Below are 25,925 nucleotides of genomic sequence, written 5' to 3'. Positions count from 1 at the left end.
GGTATTCTTCCTCCATAGTAATTACTGTATTCACAGGTGCCAACTTTCCAAGTGCCTGGGGGTGGGGGCGCGAAGGGGTGCTCAACCCCAGTTTGGTCCCAGGCCATGCCCCCACTCCAACCCTTCCCTCAAGGCCCTGTTCTGCCTTTTCCTGCCTCCGTCCCTGAGTATACTGCTTCCTCGCTCCTCCCACGCCTTCTGAATGCAACGAAACAGCGGATTGAAGCAGGCGCAGGGAGGGAGAGGGAGGTGCTTGGGGCGAATTGATAGGGGGGCTGCTGGTGGGCGTTCTGCACCCACCGTTTTTCCCCCAGGGGTGCTCCAGCCCTGAAGCACCCACGGAGTCAGCGCCTATGACTGTATTACTGAAAACACAATATACTGTACTACAGCAGCATGGACCAGCACAACCCTTTAGTGGCTATGGATTATATTGTCCTGCAGGGAGCAAAATGTAGAGCCCAAGTGCCACTGGGAAGAGAAAAACAAAATCCTTGGGTGTGAGTATTCTAGAGCAATGCTGCAGATTCTTGTGATCTCCTACACAGGCTGGCCTATTGTGAAGCATTATAGAGAAGGAGGGATTCCTCTATCCCCAACGGAGATACACACTGCTCTTACTTTTAGTCTGTCCAGCTCCTGTAGCTCTTTGTTAAAAGAGGATGACATGGAAGAATTTGCTGTTCCACTTTGGGAGGACGGATTGTCCTCACATTCACTGAGCTGATGAGAGAGCTTCATGATCACTTCATCTTTGGCTTGAATTGTTTCCATTAACATACTCAGCTGCTCATTGAGTTCTCCAACTTTGCATTTCAGATTCTTTACTTCCTGCTGGAGACTATCTTTTTCCAGATTTAGCTTTTCAAGCTGGTTGTTGAGACCCAAAATCTGATCATCTTTTTGGTGTAGCAGCTCTAATTTGTCTTTTGGAACCCCGTCACAAAGACGGCTTGCAAAGTATTTATCGTACTGGGAAGACCGGACTGTCTGCTGCAAGAGTCGCACAAGTTCCTGAAAAGAGTAAAGTAAAGTGAGGGTGGAGAAAAGGCAGGAGACATTATAACCTAAGAATATAATTATGTAAAATGAAAGAAAAAAAGACTTGGAATATTACATGAAGTAACAAGTCCAAATGGAATAAGGTCAGTGGGTTTTTGGAGGCCACTGAAGCAAAGAACAATAATTCTAAGTGAATACATACACTTGGCACACCATTAACTGATGTATGTATTAAGCTATATTATGTGTCAGGCTTGCAGAAAGCAGTGACAGCTGTGGCCCATTAGGTAGCTGAAGAGTGGAACTGAGCTCATTAAGAGGAAGCCCTAATAGGCTATAAATTTCAATAGGATGTAATGGGGCTGTACTTCTGGGATAGAGGAATAGAGCTCCTCCCCTAAACTGAGATGAAGGGTAGAGCCTGGGGATGGTCTCAGGCTCTCTGTTTTTTCTTTCATTTTACATAATTATATTCTCTCCTGGAGGCCCAGTGAAGATGGATCTGGAAGTTCATAGTGGTTTGAAAAAACATGTAGATGTGTCTAGGTTGAACCAGGACCTCACAACAGTGGAGATACTGGTGAATTATTTTGTTCCCTAGAATAAAACAGGATAAGCAGAGAGAACTGTGCCTATAAGTCTACCTATCAAGCCCGAGATCCCTGGAGGCATTTGGAGCAACCCTATGGATTTCGAGAGATAGGTTTCCTATGTAACAGGAAAGCCAGACTCTCTTTTCTTCATCCTCCCCTGGGGTTTATCACCTTTCTTCGGGTATTTTATTCCAAAGAGCCTGAACTGCTGAAGAGAACAGTTGGAGCCCTAACCCAGCTGGAAAACTTCAAGTCTCTCTTACAAGAATGTTCTGCACAATCAAGGAACCAATGCTGAATTGACTGGTCAGAGATGAGGTCACTGATAACCTAAGGGCTATCAGCATATCACAACATCACCTGGGGTTGGTAGTCAATAAAGAGGATGCTAAGAGAATCTATCAGTATACAGTGTTGACTCCAGGCTTGATTATTTTAACTCATATCTAGGAATGAATCTACATACCCTAAAAAAGTTTTGACTGCTATAAAATGCAGACAGTTTAATCATATAAGTTACTGTGAACACATCCTTCTGGTGCTCAGCTCCCAAAGAACCCAGTTCAGCATATCTGTACTGATATTCAAAGCTCTCTGCTAGATCAGCCCTAGTTTCCTTTAAGATAATAATTCTTGGCTATGGAAGAAGTAGCTGTGACAGCTACGTTCTACTGGACCAATGAAACTATCAACCAACTGCGAGGAGACTGGTGAGTGTAGAAGAAAGACTTCTCACAGGAGCTGGATCTAGAATAGGGAACTCATTCCTATGAGAGGACTGTGAGTAAATGTGAAAATCATTTAAATTGAGTTAGCTTTCCCCTCAGTAAGGTCACACAGGAATATTCAAAACAACCCGCCTCATAATCTAATAAATTTGGAAAGAAACAGAGTTATTTCTACTAGTTTTAAATATGTCAAAAACACTCATTTACTACAACAAATGGGGCTATGTAAGTACTTACACAGTGCATGGACCAGTACTTAAAGCTGCTGGTCTAAGCCTTGTACCATGCTCTATCAAACCCTGTTGGTGATATAGACTGTATCCAAATTAGGCATAAATGCTTGTTTTTCTCTAATGAGAAGTTCTCTGAGGGAGAACAAAGAGGGACTGCAGATACAGGGGGTGAATCGTCTAATTCCCCACAGACATACTCTGGAAAGCTGGTTTCAATGGGTAAATAAGGGAGGATATAAAAGCCAAAAGAGCAGTTACTGAACCCTATGCAACCTGAAGACTTTTCCATCTCTTGGTACTCTGCTTTGAGATTTTCAAATGCACAGGTACATTTAGCATTGGTGTTTGTAGTTTAAAAGGGTGGATTTACTCTCAGTTGCGGACAGGCCTGACAATGCTGCGCTTGTCCTTCTTGTGTGAATTACCTTTTGGCTCGACAAATCTTTCTTTAGCCTTTCCAACTCTTCTTGCTGGCTTTGAAACTTCAGTTGCATTTCAGAAGCTAGCTTGTTGCCATTCCCAGAATTCCATTCAATTGGAGATGTGTCACTGCTATTCCGATTTTTGCTTGATCCAATCATTTCTTTCAACGGACGTCTTGCTTTGTATGGAATGCGGCCAAAATCAAAAGGAAAGGCTGAACTGCTCACTCCTGTGTAAAACAATTTGTTCTAGAGGTTTCAATGCATTCAAAAAGTTTCTTTATAAAATATATGTCTGCACTTGCTCACTAAAATTAGATTTACACCAAAGTTTAAACACAGCCAACACGTCATTGTTCAGTATGGCTCATTTTCCAAGTTGCTTCCTTTGACATCTCTTTTGGCATTAAAGGTCTTTTTTTAGAGAGACATGAATGCGATACTGAGGAAATACGCTTGACAAATTAAACAGAATTTTACATACTCACTATAAAAATGAGAGACATTCCAAGCCACCAAGTTTACTTTGCCACGGAAGCAAATTACAGTTAACTGTTAAGATTTCTTCTGTTTTAAACAACTATGGCCCTAACCTTAAAATCAGACCCAACAGGCAGCCACACCTGTGTAGCACCATTTAAGCTACTAGTGTTCTCCACAGGTGTGAGGGCCCTCCTGAATGGAGCAGATTGCAGGGATGAGTGCCTTTGTTTAGACAGAAGGATGCTATCTCCTACATTAACTAATGCTTCATAAGAGCTCTAAAGAGTTGTGCAAATTTTCATGAAGTTACTTCAAAAACTTATGACTATAAGAATTAATCAAAGCATAGATGCATTTCCCACCCATTATCCCCCTCCCCCGTCAAGTAGCAGCAACCAGGATGTTGCTTCATCCACTTTGGATGAAGAGTGACACCTCTGAAGTCTGAAACCTGTGACTCCCCTACGTAAGATTATAATCAAAGATCTCGACTCTTTCCTTCCCTCTTGTAGCCCTGCGTCTCAACAACAAAACAAAGACACACCTGCCCACAGAGTCAAATACAAGAAATCTCTCGTATACCTTTGTCACATGCACCACAGTATACAGTACTATGGACAAACCACTGTTTGACCCTTGACTACATCACAAAAAGATAATTTCATGTGCAAAGATTTGGTCTGCAAAGAAATGACTGAATTCTTGTTATATTTTCTAAAGATACAGCTAATAGTGTGGTATATTAACAGAAAAAGAACCTTCTGGTACCTTTGTTTCCTTCTGATGCATGTTTCCGCCTTTCTTCCAGTGCCATTGACTCCTCTATGTCCTTTTGGGTTGGATCTAACATCTCCCACTCTTCACTGGTATAAAACACACTCTTACGATTTTCACTGTTTCCTTTTCCAGATCTTAAGGAAGACATTGAATTTCTGTGGAATAAAGAAAATAATCATATTGATGCCATTTTTTCTAGGGGGGGGGGAGGGGGACGTATCTTTTTTTAAAATTTCCCTTTTAAGTCACACCATACATGTACACCTTATGAAAATCACCCAAACAACATACACTTTCAAAACACATCAATGAATCCTCTTTGTTAAACAGAGCTTAAATTAACAAAACCAATGCTATCAGTATTTAAGCACTGATCATAACATATTCAAGTGCCAGGAGGGTGGCTTTGCTGCAGCACGTGATACTGTGAGGCAAATGCCCAAAATACATGAGACCCCTATGGTCTTTCACTCCTGGCCCTGCTTTATCCAGGTGTTTTGGCAGTGAAACATTTGTTTTTTCTGGGGAATGGGGTTTTGTTTGAAATCTATTTATTAAAATAGTTCTCTATTTTAAATGTCAGGGTAAACAACTGCTAAGTGTTAAACAGAATAGGGAGTATGCAGGTCAAAAGGCCACTGTGTATTATTGTATCACAAACTGAATTAACATAAAATTGGGGTCATCCAAAAGCTGAATCTATTGTAGGTACACAGATGTTGAGGAGAGAATCTCCATGCTAGTTAGAAAGCTGTCAAGCTATTTGCAAGGGACTTGCAAAGGCAATCTCTAGGGTCCAATCTGACAGTTTTGCAGGAACTGTAACCTATTTTTCATATGAGTAAAAGATTTTATGCTGTAGAAGCACTGTAGTAACAAAGGCCTAAACCAACACTGCATATCAATTTATTTGTGCACTTCAGACAGTTCTGAACATTGCATCTCAAGTCTCTTTCTAAATGTAGCACCGCTACATTTAAGGATCAGTTAACTTGTCAAATACAAGTATGTTTAATCTCCAGCCTTTAAGGATGGAGGCCCCATCTTCACCCTTCTCTGAAAGCAGCTCACCTCCTGTTTATGGAAAAGTAATGGACTTACATTGCTTATTTGACCATATAGCTGTCTTACTACTGAGACTATTTGCTGGCTTGACCCAATGCTTCCCTAAAGTTTTACAGGAAATTGTCTTCTGAGCTAAGTGATCCGATACACCAGTGTTTCCCAAACTTGGGACGCCGCTTGTGTAGGGAAAGCCCCTGTTGGGCTGGGCCGGTTTGTTTACCTGCCCCGTCCGCAGGTCTGGCCAATCGCGGCTCCCACTGGCCATGGTTCGCTGCTCCAGGCCAATGGGAGCTGCTGGAAGTGGTGCGGGCCAAGGGATGTACTGGCCACCACTTCCAGCAGCTCCCATTGGCCCTGAGCAGTGAACTGCGACAAGTGGGAGCCGTGATCGGCTGGACCTGGGGACAGGGCAGGTAAACAAACCGACCCAGCCCGCCAGGGGCTTTCCCTGCACAAGCGGCATCCCAAGTTTGGGAAACACTGATACACTATACATATCACAATACCATGATTCCAAATAATTTGGTTCAATTAAGCAGTCTGATGATGATCATTTTGATACAATTTTTTTAAACCACAATGTAATCCTTCATAAAGCAAGGAGTATCCGATTTGCAAACTTGGCTGGGATTTGATTATGTATTCAGTAATCTTTTCACCACTATTCTTTCTGTGTATGTAGAACTACAAGACCACATGGTGTCGACAGTGAGCCTGTTATTTCTAAGTCACTGGTTCAGATCCAGCCCCGGTTCTTCGACAGACATCTACAAAGTCTGCGTGGAGTGAATGTGGCAGTCTCCGACTAATTCCTGGTGAACAAGAATCCACATCACAAAAAACTCAGACATCTCTCTAGGAATTCTCAGAATGAAGCAAAGGACTGAGCTATTCTCTTTCCACAAGAGGTGAGCTTTCCACTGTCCATGCCTGTCTTGTCCTGTGGCTGGAGGATTTCATTCTTAAATGCCATCAAACCTCCACCTTTCCAGAGTTTTAAGATAACTATATTTAGAAAAAAGAACAGGAGTACTTGTGGCACCTTACAGACTAACAAATTTATTTGAGCATAAGCTTTCATGGGCTACAGCCCACTTCACTGGATGCATAGAATGTAACATATCTCCTTACTATATGTTCCATTCTGTCCATCTGATGAAGTGAGCTGTAGTCTATGAAAGCTTATGCTCAAATTAATCTGTTAGTCTCTAAGGTGCCACAAGTACTCCTGTTCTTTTTGCGGATACAGACTAACATGGCTGCTACTCTGAAACCTATATTCAGAAACAATAATGAGGCAAGAGAAACAATAAGTAAAAGGTACCTGAGAATGTTTTTCATATATTCCCCATGAGGACAAGTGTCATAGTTGGTGTTCAATTTCTACATGTACTTTCATAAGGACTTTATTTGCTGACTCTTTGAGGATTGAGAATTAAGTATGTGCTATTGGACTACAAATTAAGTATAAAGAGTAGATGGTTGAATTCCTTTATAATATGTACTTAAATAATTAAATACAGCATACCTTCCTCCCCCCACCCCCACATTACTGAAATTTATGTAAAGCTATAGTACCACAGGACTTTAGGTTTACAGAGCTACAACAGCAAACCAAGGTAGTTTATTCTTTTAAATAATATTTTAACTGTACATAGTTACACAAAATATGTGAAAGTTCAAAATGATCTACTGGCTCATCCCATCATATGATTATGTAACTCAGGGTTATTACAGTACATTCTTTTAAACAAGCAGGACTCTACATTAACAAATGAGACTGCAGGAACTGTCAGCATAAGAAGGAAGGACTACTCAGCTCTGAACATTTATCTGACCCAATTAGTTTTTGGTGGCTTCAAGTGTTGAAAGCTGATTTAAAACAAAAGCAACTTCCAGCTTAGGCAAGCGCAATTAATGTGCACATATAGTACATTCTTTATATGAAACATATTCTCTTCACTTCCCTCTTGTTATTTCTTTACTGTTGCTTAGGGCACATGCAGGTATTACAACAAGCCCTTGCTGTCAAGCAGATGTTAACCATATGTTAAAGCTCTACACAAAGAACTACTGTGATAAAATTGTGCTGCATGGCGAAAGAAGCAAGAATGGTCTTGTGTTAAGACACTGACCCAGGGGACTCAGCAAGTATGGGCTCCCAGCACTGCCACAGATTTCCTCTGAAACCTTGGATAAATCCCTTCATCTCCGTGCCTCAGTTCACTTCCTGTACTATAGAGTTAACAATTCCAAATTCACATCCATGAAAAACATGTCACGGATCATGAAATCTGGTCTCTCTGCTGTGAAATCTGGTCTTTTGTGTGCTTTTACGCTATACTATACAGATTTCATGGGGAAGACTGGTGTTTCTCGAACTGGGGGTCCTGACAGAAAAAGGAGTTACAGAAGGGTCCCAAGATTATTTTAGTGTGGTCATGGTATTGCCACCCTTACTTCTGCGCAGCCTTCAGAGCTGAGTGGCCAGAGAGCAGCAGTTGTTGGCCAGGCACCCATCTCTAAAGGCAGCTCCCCACCAGCAGCCTTGCAGAAGTAAGGGTGGCAATACCATACCATGCCACCCTTATTTCTGCCCTGCTGCCTTCAGAGCTGAACTCCCATCCAGCAGCCACCGCTCTGCAGCTGCTCAGCTGTGAATGCAGTGCTGCCACCAGCAGTGCAGAAGTAAGGGTAGCAGTACTGCAATCCCCCCTACAACTCCTTTTAGGTCAGGACCCCTACAATTACAATACTGTGAAATTTCAGATTTAAGTAGCTGAAACCATGAAATTTATGATTTTTATAATCCCATGACTGTGAAATTGACCAAAACAGACCATCAGTTTGATAGGGCCCTACTAATAGTATGTTGCAAGCATTAATCAAAATCAATCAATCAATCTTTGTATAAGGCAGACAGATACTAAGGTGCTGAAAACCACAATATGACCTATACAAATAAATAAAATTGCTTACAGTTTAGATACTATCCTTCCCATTCCTCAATTATATTAGCTCTGCATCTTAGGTATTTCTAGGTTGTCTATCACATCAATAGCCTGCTTAGCCATCATTAACTATTACAATAAAAATTCTAATCCGGTTTAAAAACTGATTTTTATTTGTATTTTAAGTTTATGATTTTGAAGATGTCATTAACTACCCCTTAAGGATTGGATTCCATAAGCTCTCTATAAGCAGAAATCGCTTACAGTTTATCAGGAGTTCTATCTTACATACAAAAAACTATGTTAAAAGAACGTTACGACTGTAAAGTCCAGCACTCAAAAGTTAGGAATTTATAATAAGGTTGCCTGTGCAACTTTCATTTGGGTCCCTCATGCATATGCATTATGATACAGTCTTTAATTACATGATCACATACTATTTCCTCCCCCCTCCCTCCCCCACAGGATATCACCTTATTCAGTGTACTGAATCAACAGTGCTCAGCTAATCAGCAACTCTACAATATTTTCTTTTATCCTCATTATTCAATGCATGGTCCTAGACCTTATTTACTGCACACTATTCAAACCCTGCTCTGAAGACAGAATTATTAAATTTCCTCATGGGCTTTTCCATGGTGCTTTTCTCTACAGTATTGATACTTCAGAAACAATTAATCTATCTTCATGAAACCCTGTGAGATGAGGGAGTTTATCCTCATTTTACAGGTGAGGAACCGAGACACAGATATTAAGGTCAAGAGTAATCACTAATTTTGCGTGTCCAACTTGAGATGGCTAGGACTGGATTTTCCAGAATTATAGAACACTTTATACGTTCAAAGCATAGTTCCCAATGACTGCAGATGTTAGTGCTCAGCACTTCTGTATATCAGACACTCTCAGGCTGCGCACCCAGAATATGAAGAACATACAGCCAGTGACCACCTGTGAAAAGTTTGGTTTAAGTGATTTGCTCAGCATCATACAGGATCTCTCCAGTACACGCAGTGATAGAACCCAGTTCTCCAGGGCAGCACTCAGTTGCCTTAACCATGAGACCATTCCTTCTCTTCTTGCAGCCTCCTACCTCATTCACAACACACCTTCCAACTTCTGTGCCTAACTGATTTCATTTCAAGGTTTCCTTATTTAACTGAACTGCACTAGTAAAAAATAAATAAATAAATAAAAATTATTCTCATTGACAGCACAAGAAGAATGTAGTCTAGTTGACAGGACAGCAGCCACTGCATCATGAACTGCTCTAACATCATGTGAAAAGGATCAGCTGTCCTTTGAACAGTAGTGAAAGGTCACTAGACAGATTATATGAAATGTTCATAAAGAACCTACAGTAATAGGAGAGCCAGAAGTCAGTCACTGTACCACAGTTTTTGAAAATAATTGGTGTCAAAGAGTGAACTCATGTAAACTTATCTTAAAATAGTTACTTCCATTCCATGCTTTTAAAAAAAATATTTCTTACTTTAAAGAAAGTGGTTGTCATAACTTGCTCAATGTTGGCCTGAACATCTTGTATGTAATCTGCAGTACATATCTTTTTAAAAAATGGAACATCTAAGAATATTAATAGGGTTTTTCATCTCCAAACTACTATTTTAAGTATTAACTAATAAATCACCATATCGTTACTGAAGTAAGGAATTACTACTCCCATTTTACAGAAAAAGGATAGGATGCAGAGTGGTTAAGTATTTAACTTGCCCAAGGGCACAGAGAAATAGATCCTGGCTTCTTGTCTTGTGCTCAGACCATAAAGCTATTACTCACTGTCTGACAGATAGTAAAACATCTGATGTAAAATGAACAAACATTACTGTATCTCTATACCCAATTCTACCTGTTAAATTAGTAATCCTAGTATGTATAAATAGACAGTCTACTTTAAGAGATATTGTGACAATGGACAGGCTACTAATTTTTCCAATTTCTTGCTTAATTTGTACATTGTATCTCTCCATCTTATCCTGACCCCATCACCACAGTATCTGAGCAACCTGAAGTATCATTGGCCATTTTCTAGGGACTAGTACAATTCTCATGTGGAAAAAAGAACTCACTTGATCTCAGTACCCCATTGTTTCAAGGAGAAATTGATGGCACTTTGTTGGATTGGTGCTGGCTGGCAAGCTGCTTGTTCTCCTACCAGTTCCGTAGGAGCAGTCTCCACAGCTAGGACATTTCTAGCTTTCTCTGCTGAGACATTTGGATTCAGGATATTCAAATCTGAGAAAGGAAAGCAACATGTTTTTATTATTATGATTTTATCACCTTAAAAATTGCACAAGGCCCCCACAAATGCCATGTTTTTAAAAAGGTGTATTTGAACTACAGAAAAACAACAGGACTGTGCCTTTATCCTCAGTATGCTAAGATCTCATTGCATTCATATTGTCGTGCACTAGCTAATAAAATCTCAGAGGTACACAGTGTACTATATGGCTGAAAACAATGTATTGCAAATGCGTAAGCTGAAGAATGTACTATGGGTGGCACAAGGCATTAGTTTGAGGTTTTTAACAGAGGCCTTCTGCTAACCCTCTGCATAGCAGTTATTTTCACCCTAGTGCAGTTTCAAAACAAAATACAGCCTTCGCTGATGTTAGCAATGAGCAGGCTTACAAATATCCTGCTTTGAAGTCACACAGCAGATAAACAGGAAGCTCTCTCAGATTCTGAAATGTTAAAAGGGAAAGTAGGAAATAAAACATTTAAAAATATCTGTTATGATGCAGAACTCTGAAGAACTGTCTAACAAGTCAGAAAGGTAGCTGGTACCTTACACCTCTGAAAATCTGGGGTGAAATCCTGAATAGGCAACAGTGAGTTTGGTGCTCTCATTTTATATCTTGTGCTGATAAAGTCTTGCAAAAAGTTCCCACAGGGCCAAACCTTAGTCTTACAGAGTCCTAAATTCTACTGGACCATCGCTGAATGAAGGCCAGCCTCTAGTTAAAGGGTCCTTAGCCTGGTCTACTGCCATGTACACACGACACCTTTGGGTGCACCTTTCAAGCGCTAAGACTGACATGGTTTTGTGCGTACTTAAAAAAACAAAAAACATCTGTGCATGCAGATGTCGGTGCTTGCTTGTGCATATGTCTGCATGTACAGTCGTCAATGTTGCACAAGCACAACTGGATGCAACCTTCTGCAAAAAAAAAAAAAAAAAAAATCAAACCCAGGCTATGTGCATATATTTAAGAATGCAAGTTGTAGAGTTCATGAAAAAAACCTAGAGTATATGCTGAGTACACAGTTTTCAAATACAATTTTGCTTAGGCAAAACCATTCCTTCATACACCTCATTCACCCCAAAGTCCGTCCACAACTTCTCAGTGAGGACTATTTTCCAGCCAAGTTTTAACTTTCAATCTTCAGCCACTTTTGCTGTAGCCTTATTTAAAAAAATGGTTGCCAAAATAGTCTTACAATGACAAGAGTGAAGTTTTGCCACTTCTTCCTAACTCAAACAGCTGATTTGAATAAAAAACCGATCGCTGATAAAATTCATTGTCTGGAATAGAAAAAAGTACCGAAAATTTCAGCCCAATAGCCAAGTTCTTCAAAAAATGATGGGCATCTGCAAACAAGATTATAAGTAACAGTAACATACATTTTCATCAAATCCTGACTCCCTCTCCAGCAAGAGTTTTCGTCCAAAACTACCTTACAGTTCGGAACAATGGACAAGAATCTCTGCTCCTGAGCACTGATATAGCAAGCATGTTTCAGCTGCTGCCTCAGTGCCTGTAATTAACCAGTGCTCTCAGCCCCTAACTTTCAACAGCAAACTGAACTGGTTACAAAAATTAACAGCTGCAATCCCAGAAAATCATCAAGACACTCTGCTTGAAAGCAGATGGGGTGGCAGGGCACAGACATTCATACTGCTGGAAACACTTTAGTAGCTAGGTTTATGCTGGTCAAGACTGGAAACGCATTCAAGATTTTCATTACTAGGAAGGAAGTGCATGACAAAGTGGGCCTCACATGTAAGCCAGTGGGCTAAATTAGAGTAAACAACCTTGAAATATCTTTATGACAAACATTAAAAAGCTGCCCTGTGCCATAGGAAAAAAGTGTAAATCCAAATGGTTGTAATCAGAAGCTGAAGTGTTATCAATTCTACTTGACCTCACCTACCTGAGTTACAGAAAGTAAAGGTAAATCACAGACTGATTTTGTTACCCCTTATGTTTTATGCGTAAGCTTTAGAGTGTGCCTTTAGCAGCAAGACAATCTGAAGCAGTTTTCTGAAACTCCATTTGTATAAACAAAAGTTCAGATTTACAGCTAGTGAAACAGAAAATACAAGAGCTCTTGTATTGAATGGAATTGTTTTACCAAGTATTATTTTTTGTTTTCGAATACTTCATGTAATATTCCAGTCTTTCCTTTTTAATGTGTGTGATTGCCTTCCTTCAGTTTCAGTTCCCAGCATGGACTTCCATAAGCTTTTGGCATTTCTACAAACACCACCTCAACTCTTAGTGGAAAACCTCAAGTTTCTTGTACAAAGCTTCAGCAGCCAAGAAAATTTATGCAGTTATGCATTGCAACAGCAGAACAAATCTACATTATACTGCAGACACTTGGCAATGAGAGCTGTAAGATAACCTGAATAAAATGCTTATGTGAGGCAGAAATCATTGTAGGACCTGCTGCAGAATACAACCAAATGGCTCCAATACTAAACAGCACAGTTCTATACTGTTTACCAGTCTTAAGCAAAACTTGCAACTGAAGTCTTTTATAGAATACTTGTGATCATACTGCAGTTTTGGATGGTAACAGATTACAAGTAACTTTAGTAACTCTGTAAATTGTGTGCCAGATATGAGGTGGAAGAAAGAACAACAACATTAAAACCATTCTCACATTTTTCCTCCATTACATTTTGGAGAACTAGGTTGCATAACTCAATGAATAAAGTATAATTAATGAACTCTTGCAGCCACTTGGGATGGCATTTTATAGTTCCTGGCAAACAGTAATTCACTTCTTAAACCAAATACTCAAAGCTGGGATTATGGAACACATCTTCCAGTCTCATGCACAACAAAATACACAGTCATAGGTTTATCTACTGTAGGTCAATGTACAGTAGAGAACATTACTAGGGTCATGAACAAAAGTGGATACCAAGCTCCTGCAGCACCACATATGGCCAACCTGAGTGGATAAACGGAGTATCATTTTTTTGGTGGAGTTAGTCCATTTACAGTCATGAATGAAAGTTCCATAGAAAAATTAACAACTACACACATGCATTGTGTAAAAAAAGTTAGACACACAGTATGATGAAAACTATCTCGATTCTGCAATTGTTTTCTGACACGTGGCACAAAATATAGCATGCAACAGATGATAAAAACATCTGCTACTAATTACAAGGTAAGATTGTAAGCAGAAAAGGACAGCTTAATTTCTTCTCTCTAGAAATACTGTGATCCATGATGTCAGCAGTCTGACAGTCTCTCAAAAAATGTTCTTTTAATTGTTGCTTCAGCATGGTTTTCCAGAACTTACTACAGGCATGTCTACACTGCAATTTAAAAACTGCAGCTGGGCTCTGTCAGCTGATGGGCTCGTCGGACTCACGCTAAGGGCTGTTTAAAGGCAGCGTAGATATTCGAACTGGAGCGTGGGCTTTGGGATCCTCTACCTCACAGGGGTCCTAAAGCTCAGACTCCAACCCAAGCCTGAAAGTCTAACACTTCAATTAATCAGCCCCTTAGCCTGAGCCCCTTAGCCTGAGTCAGCTGGCACAGGTCAAGTGCAGGTGTCTAATTGCAGAATAGATATACCCTATGTTTTCTGCCTTCTGCAATGCTGCATTTATTTAATAGACACTGTCTGAGTTGACTTTCAAAGGCTCATGTAGCTGCTGAAAGGCTGCACTGACAGCCATAGTCTCAGTTCATTCTACTGATTGCGGGACTCTACAACAGCTTTTTTCATTACAGCAGACCAGGCCAAGTTCTTTCCAAGTGGTGACGTTCAGCTTTGGAAGAGTGCTTTGTATGATCTACCAGTATATAGGACAGCAGAAGTTAAACATTTTGCTAAGTTTAAATGGAAGAAAAATGCAGATTTTTTTTATCTCAGCCAACAGCCACACTTCCAGCTATTGCAAAAGAATTATAATGTACCATTAGCATCACTCAAATGCATAGGATGAGGCTGCGTGAAACAATGAAGCTGAACTCTACTTCCTCCTGGGTATGCTTTACAACACTTTATGTACATGATCACAATCTGTTTCTGAACAATGGAATATTAAAAAAACCAAACCAATCTCACAAATGCTCCTGGAACCAATAAGATGTGTACATGCTTTACCATGTAACCTTGTAATATTGTCACCCATATCTTTCTTAGTGTTATTTCCCTGTAAGTTTATGGCCAACACCTGAACCTTGTTTTAAGTTATTTGCTCTCTGGCGCAGAAGGTAGGTCTGTTATTGTGAGCCAAAGCTCAAAGAGAACATAACCAGGAAAGACTTGTACCTACGCTTGTTGTATCAGTTCTGTGGACAGACGAAGACCACCAAGAGTCCCTGAATGCCAACTGGCAAAGGAGTGAAAGGAATGTCCTGATTCTGGTATGTACATTTTGTTTCATCAAGGACTATCTTGTGAGGTCTTAAATGAGGACTAGATGACCTCCTGAGGTCCCTTCCAACCCTGATAATCTATGATTCTATTTGAAAACCAGGCTCAGAGTGGTCATCAATATTGTTATGAAATATATATACAGATACTATGTATGACGGTGTACCCCATAAGGCTTCATGACAATATGCTTATGAATGTATATATGATATAACTGAAATATGTTTTATGCTACATATGCCATGTAACATATCTATGTAAATGTTATATCTACTGAATACATTCCTCCTCTTTGTATGCATATATCATTTTTATACTTGAAGTTAGGAATATTGGCTGGGCACTGGCTTGATTTCTAAGTAGCCTTTGTAAAGCATTTGGTCAGCTTCCTGAGAAAGGAATGTGCAAACACTTAAGGGACAATGAATCTTTGGAGGCTCCAATCCACATAAGAAGTCTACATGAGGACTTTCAAGGTAGCACATAAGCCATGGCTGCTGCCTATAAAAACTGAGTCATGCATGGACATGTGACTTGTCCATGTGACTCCAAAACTCCATCTTGAAGCTGGACTTTGCATAGGAGAGGGGAGGGGGTCTCCACCCACAAGAGAAAGTCTATTTAAGCCTGTGGAAGACCTCTCTATTTTGTCTTCAGCTGGCTAAAGCGATAACCTCTCTACTTCCAAGGATACCTGAAAGAGACTGGAACAAAGGACAGTAAGTACAGGGGGTGTGAGTGACTGCTGGACCCGGACTAGAAGGAGACTAGTTTGTAAAAGGAAGCTTACTGGAACTGGTGAGGTTTTATCTGTATTCAGTTTTCTTAGACATAGACTTGCGTTTTCTATTTTGTTTTACTTGGTAATTCACTTTGTTCTGTCTCTTACTACTTGGAACCACTTAAATCCTACTTTCTGTATTTAATAAAATCACTTTTTACTTATTAATTAATCCAGAGTATGTATTAATACACGGGGGGGGGGGCAGCTGTGCATCTCTCTCTATCAGTGTTATAGAGGGCGAACAATTTATGAGTTTACCCTGTATACAGCTGTTACATGGATTTATTTGGGGGAGTTGGGCGTCTGAGTGTTAAAGACAGGAACACTTCTGTAAGTGGCGTTCAGTTAAGTCTGCAGTTTTGGGGCATGTAGTTCAGAACTGGGTCTGTGTTGGAGCAGACTGGCTCAACAAGACAGGGTGCTGGATTCCCAGGCTGGCAGGGAAAGCAGGGGCAGAAGTAGTCTTGGACCATCAGTTGGCAGTTCCCAAGGCGGTTTTTGTGATCCAACCCGTCACACTATGTAAGGAGTTATGTACAGTAACTTCTCACTTAACGTCGTCCTGGTTAACATTGTTTCGTTGGTGATCAATTAGAGAACATACTCATTTAAAGTTGTGCAATGCTGCCATATAATGTTGTTTGGCAGCCTCCTGCTTTCTCCACTGAATGCAGAAAGAGCAACCTGTTGGAACTAGCTGGTGGGGGCTTAGAACCGGCAGCCCCCCATCAGCTTCCCTGAGTTCCCTGTGCAGCAGCTGCCCAGCAGGCTATCAATTGCCAGGCAGTAGAAGCTGTCCCTCCTTCCACTGCCCTGTGCTGCTCCTGCCCTCTGCCTTAGAGCTGCTCGCAGGAGCCTCCTGCTTTCTGTGCAGGGAGGGGCGGGGGGAAGAGGGGTGCTAATGTCAGGATGTCCCCCTCCCCTTGTACAGAGCAAGGAGTGGGGACACGACAGGGCTCAGGACAGAGGGAGCTGGTAGCAGCTGCTTTCTCAATTGGCTGATCTACGTAAAAAGGCAGTGTTCTTAGAGTGGAGTCAGTGTAGTTAAAGGGGCAATGCACATCTTTCTCTCTCTCTCTCTCTCTCTCTCTCACACACACACACACACACACACACACACACAGTCTCTGTCTCTCTCTGCCATGCTGTGTCTCCTCCCTCCTTTTGTGCTGCCTTGTAGAGTGTGAGGCTACATTAACAACTATGTGTTAACCCTTGAGGGCTTGGTCGAGTGCTAGTTCATCATTTAGCAGTAAGGCATTCTCTGGGAAATATCCCACGCTCTTCCACCTCCTGACTCCACCACCTCAACCAAGCTTCACAATCATCATTGCTGTACACAGTACTAAATTGTTTTTTAAAACTTTTATATTTATTTATGTTTAATTTAACATATATAAACAAAAAAGAGAGAGTCTTGTCTGGTGAAAAACATTTCCCTGGAACCTAGCCTCTCCCCCTGCCCCTCCCCGGCCATTTACATTAGTTCTTATGGGAAAATTGAATTCGCTTAACATCCAATCATTTCGCTTAAATTAGCATTTTTCAGGAACATAACTACAACGTTAAGCGAGGAGGTACAGTATACCTACTGAAAATATGGTCTTAGATTCTGTATCAAGGTATGAGTCACTATCAGAAACAGGTTTTCTGTCAGACAAGAGATGTTTATTTGCCTCTTTGTAAATGTAAATTAAGCATAGTAAGCTAACAAAGGATATCAATTTACATACAGTCAGAGAGATGCGAAGTCAACTGGGAAGGAGCACATAGGAAAACACAAGTCCCACTGGTTATACTGTCTCTGAGCAGAGACAATGAGCTTTAGGGAGTATAAGCAGAAGACAAAGAGGACATCCCCTTGTCCTGCACCTAGGAAGTAAACTCACAGTGCATTTATATTAATGAAAATGGGATCTCAGCCAAACGTGGCTGAAAATGCTGCAGAGGACTGCAGGGGTGAGAAACTTCTTTAGACAGGAGGTTAACCTGTTACTTAAGGGTAGTCTCTAGAAAGCACATTATTGATTTTGTTTTATATGTAACCTTTTGTTTCCAATATTCTTACTCACTATCACTTGACCCTTCAATAAACTTTTGTTGTTTTCACTATAAATATATCTAAGTGTTGTGATATTAAGCAAGGTGCTGAGCCTGAGTTGAATCACACAAGATGGTGTGTACTCTGTTCCATTGGGGATGGCAAACCTGGCATTTCTGTGGGTGTTCAGCCGATAAGGGACTGGACACTACAGGGAAATGTTTCAAAGGGACTCAGGGACTGGGGTGCAACTATTGTTAATATGCAAGACAAAGGCAAGCATTGCCCAGAGGAAAGTCCTTGAGTGGTTAACGAGCTGGTGGTGTCGGAATGGACACCAAGTTAAACACAAGCAGGACTCCTTCACACTGGAGGCAGTAAGGGTGACAATGTGACCAGTCTCCTGGGTAACCTGAGAGCCATTAAAGAAAGGTACGGATCCTGTGTCAGTCTAGCACTTTTAACAAGTACCTATTTGACTCCAAAACATCCACATACAAGTTGATTGGGGAGGAAAGCAAATCTTGCACCTGAACAGTGAGTCACTTTACTCAACATCTAGAAGTTTTTGGACAGATGCAATAGTAATTACAATATGCCTCACTATACTATGGTGAAGATGTATGCAAAGTATTTTAAAACCACATTTACATTTATGCACATTCCTTTGTTGAAGCAATTAAATATATATGGCTCATCACTAGCACAAAATGCACACAATTGTTGGACTACAAGAAAAATAAGTTACTGTGTAACTATCTAGGTTCTCATCATAATCTTCCCTCTTTTTTAAAGTGGTGTTTTATTTTAAAAAAATTTAACACCTTTTTTGTTTTTGTTTTTTTTTTAAAAAAAGAAAAAGTTAAGCTTGATGAATTTCTTTTCTTTGACAAGGTTTCCACATATACCTCCACAGCTAATGAAAAATGTCAGTCCCGGTTTGTCAAACAAACAATCTGACCCAGTAAAAAACAAAATGTAGCTTTAAAGCTTTTGTTCTATTAAGGAGATCACTAGATAAAGCACTAATAATGGAGATCAAAAGTTAATGAGAAAAAGTACATATCCCCACCACTATTAGTTTGAAGCAAGCAATCCAACATTTAAGAAGAGGCCACATCCTTCAGTCTTGTGGTGAAACAGAATATTTGAGTTATTTCATCAGATATGAAGTATTTTGCAGGAATTAATGCGTAACACAATATTATTGGAAACAATAATAACTGCAATAGGTCATTTGGGGTTTCATTACAACTTTACCACCTTCCTTTACTAATCAAGTACTTGATATCAAAGTCAAAATAAAAATGAATTCAATATTATAAACAGTGGAGGATGTCAAAAGATGAATGTGTAAGATGTGCTCTGGTTGAGCTCCACTTTACTTATGGTTTTTGTGATACAAAACAAACTTGGCTGCAAAAAAATAAGATGGAAACAGATGAAAGCCTCTTATCCCACCTGAAATTTTTAAAAACTAATTTCAAACAGGAGGGTGCCATTTTCCTAAGGCAACACTGAGGAATGGTGGAGTTCAACTCCAGACAGTAACAAATTCTGTGATGACAGCTCAGTCCATTAAATATATAATAGGAAATAAACACCACACTGATATGCAAATAAAGTGATAGATATTGATGTATATAAACAAACATCTAACTAGGATTTTGTGATGGGGGGGGGGAAGAGGTAGCTTTGTCCCTCTGTCACGAAGCAGTGGAAAGAGAGTGATTTCCTTGCTCATCTCTGGCCTGGTTACAAATTGTTGATACAAAGTCTGGGCCTCATTCTGTCACATTACTTTGAACAGTACCTTAAGCCGTGAGTGGTCCCACAGTAGGAGGCGGCATAAGCAGGCCCTCTATGAAGAAAACACACATCAGTCTCTCCATCTCATCTCTTCCCTAGTGTTCTACAATAGTTGTAAAAATAAAAACTCCAATTGCCACCTTCTTGCATTTATATAGCACTTTTCATCAGCTTACCACAAGGGTCTTTGCAAATATTAACTAATTAAGCCTCACAACATCCCTGAAGTTGGTAATTATTTCTATTTTGCTGGCCATAGAACCTAGAGCCATAGAGAAATTGTTCTCATGTGCTTCATTAACTACTCACTTACTGAAAGGATTTTTATTCAAAAAGTTTTCCAGAAAGCTTACCCACTTCCTTGGGCAGAGACGCAGCAAGAGAAATTTCAAGATAGTAATTTCCCCCAAAATATTATTATTATAGAACTTGAAAATAGGAGCTTATTGAAAATGCCTCCTCAGCCATAATTATAACATCACTATTGGGGTGCTAGAAATATATTTGAAGATATCAATAATTCAAAGAAACTGGGTCCAAACCATGCTCCTTTAAAACATTAAGATAACTTTGTGTCTGGCCATTCTACGAACTAAACATCAGTGTTACGTATTAGCTGGAAGGGAATCTGAAACGAGAGACATCTACCACTGTTCAACAGTTTTGTTAGATATATAATCAGAGGAAATTATCCACTAGTCAATGAATTCGTAGACTTCAGAGCACCTTTCACAGACTCCAGGGCAGGGTGAAGAAGAATACTCAAACTATTTCTCTTTTAATCCTGTCTTTCTCAGATTAAGATAATTGGCTTCTTACTACTTAATATGGGTGTGCAATTTTGAATATCAAATATCTCCATTCAGTTGTCTTCCTTTATGTCTTAATGCTAGATAGAGTGATAACTTCTCAATGAATACTTAATTGATGAAGCATTAGGCATGGTGCACTGTTGAAAACAGAATTGTGAAAAGCTTACTGACATTGAAAGCAGTTGTTGCAAGTTATGTCAAAATATATGGGGTTTGTTATAAATACACAGTGTACCAATATTAACTGAGAAACTAAATGTAGATGAATGCAATAATATTGGATCACCTAAAAACTAAGAACCAAATGAACAAAATGGAAGCTATATGAAATTCCAAGAAACTGAAAGTTCAATGCACTGGAATGAACAAATTATTTACTTGACATCCATGAACAGTACAATGGCTCCATTACAAGATATACAAAAGTAGTGTTACTATATTTGCTTTTCATAGCCCACTTCTTCATAAACATGAATATTAAAAGAAACGAGTAAGAAGAATGCCTCCTTGTCAAGGCTACATCAGACAAAATGGTAGGACAACCTCTACTTTTCACTCTAAAATGGTTTAAATTAGAAATCTGAGTAACTGAAAGAAAAGAAAAATTACTTCTCTCGTATAATCTAAATCTAAATTTTTTAAAAAAAGATATTGCAATGCATAATTTGCGTCTTGATCTGAAGCAGCACTATTTCACCATTCAGATGATTAGTAACTGAACCTGCTTTTAAAGGCTCACTTTTGTAATGCAGCTTGTATATTCTGCTACAAGGTATGTAGTACAGTAGGAGGTTTTTACAAGTTATAGATGTAATTTACAGCCTCTGATCAGAGGGGAAAAATCCCCTCCCATTGTAAAGCACTTAATCTACAGATGTAAATCTTTGTAAGTGGCATGTATTATTTTTAGAAGTTTAATCAAGTAGTAAGAAAGGGAGACCTAGTAAAAATAACTAATCTCATATTTTCAAACTCTCTGTGGTAGAGAACAGTCAAACTACAACTACTCTCTCAAATGTAGGCAGGGAATGGGTTAGAGGGTAGTGCTGCAGCAGGACAACAGGAGAATCTGAACTTTGGGGAGCGGGGGGATTTGGCTTAAATTTCTTGTTACTATGGAATGAACCAGTCTAAGCCAATGAATTTTCATGCCTTTTGAGTTTTACCAAATATTGAAAAAATATACCTGACCTTAAAAGACTGCATTAGCCCAAGGGAGCTTTCTGTTACATCCCATCTGGAATACAATAGAATTACTTCAAGATCTACTTCCCCATTTCTGGATATGATGGAAGGTATCAGTTTTCTGCAATAATCAAAGAGCAAACCAAATCGAAGTGTCTGTCCTACATCAGCAAAAACATAAAAGTTTGAAAAATGCATTGCTGTACTTTCTAGACCTCTTATATCTCTGAAAGTTTATATCAGGGGTAGGCAACCTATAGCATGTGTGCCAAAGACGGCATGCGAGCTGATTTTCAGTGATACTTACACTGCCCAGGTCCTGGCCACTGGTCCAGGGGGCTCTGCATTTTAATTTAATTTTAAATGAAGCTTCTTAAACATTTTAAATACCTTATTTACTTTACATACAACAATAGTTTAGTTATATATTATAGACTTATAGGAAGAGACCTTCTAAAAATGTTAAAATGTATTACTGGCACGGGAAACCTTAAATTAGCGTGAATAAACAAAAACTCGGCACACCACTTCTGAAAGGTTGCCGACCCCTGGTTTGTATTAAGCTTGACTGAAGATATTCTCTTTCTGTCAAACCACACCTGCAAACTTTTTACTTCAAATTATCTTTCACTGTCTTAAAGGTTGGGAGAAAACATCAAACTTCTAATGAAAAGCTGGTTACTAACTAGAGCTGCTTCCACCTCTCCATATTTTCATAAGGACAACTATCAGAATAAGTTCTGAATATACAATATATTACCTGCATGTAAGTCTTGTTGCACAGTAACACAGTAGAAAGTGAATATTATCACAAAATGAAAGTGGCCTATTCTGAAACTGCATTATTCAGCTACACGCAGTACTTTGTAAATTAGTTTATACCCAGTCACTCTCTTCAGGGCACCGTATATTAGGCATTTGATTAGACCTGAAATCAGGTTCTCTTTTAGTAAAGTATATGCTTTGAAAGGACAAGAGACTAAGTCCATGATTTGGCAAAGCACTTAAGCACATGCTGTGACATTCCAGGGTACAATCTAGACTAATGAGTAGGTATGCCACCCTGGCCCTGCAACTTTGAGTGCCTTACAATGCTTTGCTGAAGTAATTCCCACCTGGGCTGCTTAGAAACTGTCTTCCACAGCATGCAAGTCACACCCTGAGTGTTTGTGTATAACTGCAGGCTGCCAGCCACACTTGGGTTAGACTCTGTCTCTCACCAGTCTTATTTACACAGCAGGGTGACCCCAAGACCCCCCAGTCTTAGATTTTCCCCAGACGTGCATGTCCTGTACTGCCCAGCCCACTCTCCTGGACAATAAAAATCCACTATTTCTTTAATAGAAATAATATGCACACAACATGCCACCATAACTGGAGTTTCCCAAACACTTCAATTTTAACATACTGATTAGATAAAACAATAAAACAAGTTCATTATCTACAAAGAGATAGATCTTAAGTGAGTACAACTAATGAGACATAAAAGTAAGAAATGATTATAAGAAAAATAAAGATCAAACACAACTGGTGCCTAACTTAAACTATGTTAAACTCAAAATATTCTCTCACCACATGCCTTCAGCAGTCTTGTTTTGCTTATTCTCCTCGACCATAGCAATTATGTTTACACCAATACACTGCCCTTAGTAGTAAAGGGATGAGCTTTATTTGGTCTTCTACATTTGTAATAACTGTTCAGAATGTAGAAGATAATTTTAAATACTTGCTGTAGTTGACCAAGGTAAACAATCAACTAGACTCTTTCCATTTGAAAAGATTTTTCTCCCTTCCCACTGAGGGAGTGGACTTTAAATGCCAAGAAACTAAACATGCCACATTTTAAGATGTTCTGACAACAAAAGGATGAATTAATACCCTTTAAATTGAGGTCTTTCACACTATGTGACCCAACCTTAACGGTACTCCATTTTGCTTCCATTTACGAAATCTATTCTTCCAAGTGTCATTATGTTCCATGACTGAAATAAGTCAGGACAGCCATATGAACTTATATTTATGTCTAAGAGGCACATTTATAAACACAAGAAATGAATATAAATATATTGATTTTAGAGAGAACACGATTCTGCAAAATTTTACAAGAACATTTGTAATCCGCTTCAAAGGAGGAAAAAAACGAGGAGGAAAACTGTAGAAAATGTACCATGAACAAAACCATAGTGGCAAACTCTTACTAAACAGAAATACGACATGCTCCACATGTGTATCTTAAGTTTTCAACTTACCTATATTGTCTTTGGCAACAAGACCTTTGGAAAAGTCACTGGGTGTAGGTGAAGTTCTGCTGTCCCTCTTTGCTACATCAAGGTTGTTACAATATTCCCATCTCTTCTGTTGAAGTTCTTGAAGCCAGTATGTCATGTCCTGACGGGTAGCAGCCTACAAAAAAAGAGACGAGAGTACTGAAAAACAAAGAGACTGATACACTTGTCAAGCATGGATATAATTTAACTTGCATTGAAAGGGAAGACAACAGAGATACCAAGTAGACCCCTACATGGATACAAAATTTGTATCTACATCCGATCTGTAATCCGCAAACATGGTCCGCGGATATAAAGATTTGCAGGGCTCTAGTGCCAAGAGACCAGAGGTGCCAATAACATTCCACTAAATATGATAATCCATTTCATTCATTATATATATGCGACTGGATAGCATAGTGGTTAAGAGCGCCACCCTTTGATACGAGAGACCGCCCTTTGATACGAGAGACTGGGGTTCAAATCCCGGTTGGTACCCAACTTTCCAGTAGGGGTCCTTGGGCAAAAGACCCCTAACGCTTCACCTGCCTACCTCAAATATGAGAGCGACACGAACTAGGAGAGTCATGCCAGCTCGGACGTCGCCCGGATTAACAAGGTCCGCGTCAGATGTTGAGGAACCAGGACAATCTGACAATAAGTGGGCTACTGGAACAAACCATTCCTGAACGTAGACAGAGAGAACCTGGAATTTGATGAATGCTAATACAAAGTAAGACCTAATGAGAGGGGATATATGAAAACGAAATAGTGGGACATCATGGATGGACAAAATGAGACTACGCATCACCACCCTTATTAAGAGAAACAGCTAGTTACTCAACGCTTCAAAATAGTAAAGAGGAAGCTTGCTCTCACAGCTTGGCATAGACCAACTCCTAATAACAATGCCCAAATACACACTCACAGAAGACCCGTTTGAAAGAGACCCAAGTGGCATTGGCAGCCACACCTGAAGCCTGAAATTTCACTGCCCCAACCTCCGCATAGCAGCCACAGCAGCTGATATGAAGGCATAAGATCAGGGAGAAACTAGCTAAGTCATCCTGAGACCGATCCAAGGCTCAGTGGGAAGAAGTACCCCTCAAGATATGTTCTATGTAGAGAGATGTCCAATAGAGCCCTCATGAAATACCCTACTCACCATTAACTCAAAAATGAAATGGTATCACGCTACATGCCCTCTGTAATCCTGGAGATGCTTGGCCTAACACGATCAAGAAGAACAACCAAGCAATCAGAAATGGTACCCACCCACCTGGAAAATGCAGGTTGGAGGATATCCAAGGCCGATTGGACGAGAAGTTGTCAGCTGGTGGAACTAAGAAGGTGTAAGATTAAGGATAAGACTCGGCTACTGAAAAAATACAAGGCTGACTCCATCTGAAGCCCTAGAGACTGCTAAACAAAGCTCACAGCACTGGCTCAGGCTAGGAGATACATCAGAGAAGCAGAGGCCAAAAAAGTAAATGCCTGTTTCCTCTCCAAGAACCCATCCAAGGTGTACTCCGAAGACGTGGCAGTGCATCAACACAATAGAGCGAGCCAACCAGCAAAGCAGACAACTGAACTAGATACTGGAAGAACATATGGAGAAAGAGAGGGACTCAGTAACACCTATTGCATAAGCTGGCTGCAGCCGGTGAGACAGAGCACGAGCAATCTCCGCAGAACAGAAACCAGTCACCACATCACAGTAGAAGACATCCAGCAGCGATCAAGAAACATGAAGAGCTGGAACCAGGATCTGGACCAGACATGATACCACACCTACTGGCTAAGAAACTAACAGCAAGTGCACGAATGTGTCTAGCAGCAACAGATGACCACTGCTAGCAGGCAGGCTCCTGAGCCCAAACTGAGCTAACAAAGGAAGGAAGTGCTGATCAGAAAGAAAGACCGTCTGCAAGGGAACAAACCGACCAATAACCTGCCTCCCACAAACATGGAAAGTCTATCATACGACGCAAGCTACAGACCATATGAGGTGAGCTTTTCGTTGATCGGCTTTTTGGGGGGAGTGAGTAGCAGGCCTATAATACACACGAGCCGGGTGCTACAGTGGGCCGCCTGTTTATGGGCGAAGTTTTGTGCCCTTTGGGGGCTTGGC

The 25,925-nt window shown here is 40.1% G+C and overlaps 1 protein-coding gene across 1 annotated transcript in view; it reads right to left on the bottom strand.

The window, feature by feature from the left end:
* The window catches only part of TBC1D2B (TBC1 domain family member 2B), a 67,052-nt gene that overhangs the window by 14,406 nt on the left and 26,721 nt on the right, over window positions 1–25,925 (bottom strand). Inside the window, exons 2-6 of the mRNA XM_032763068.2 lie at window positions 23,777–23,930; window positions 10,339–10,504; window positions 4,230–4,393; window positions 2,982–3,208; window positions 622–1,014 (exon numbers count right to left, since the gene is read on the bottom strand). Coding sequence (XP_032618959.1) covers window positions 622–1,014; window positions 2,982–3,208; window positions 4,230–4,393; window positions 10,339–10,504; window positions 23,777–23,930 — 1,104 coding nt within the window. The remainder of the gene's footprint in view (window positions 1–621; window positions 1,015–2,981; window positions 3,209–4,229; window positions 4,394–10,338; window positions 10,505–23,776; window positions 23,931–25,925) is intronic.

Source organism: Chelonoidis abingdonii, chromosome 9 (genome assembly GCF_003597395.2).
Source record: "Chelonoidis abingdonii isolate Lonesome George chromosome 9, CheloAbing_2.0, whole genome shotgun sequence".
Lineage (NCBI taxonomy): Eukaryota > Metazoa > Chordata > Testudines > Testudinidae > Chelonoidis > Chelonoidis abingdonii.
This window is presented reverse-complemented; position numbering and strand designations above follow the sequence as displayed.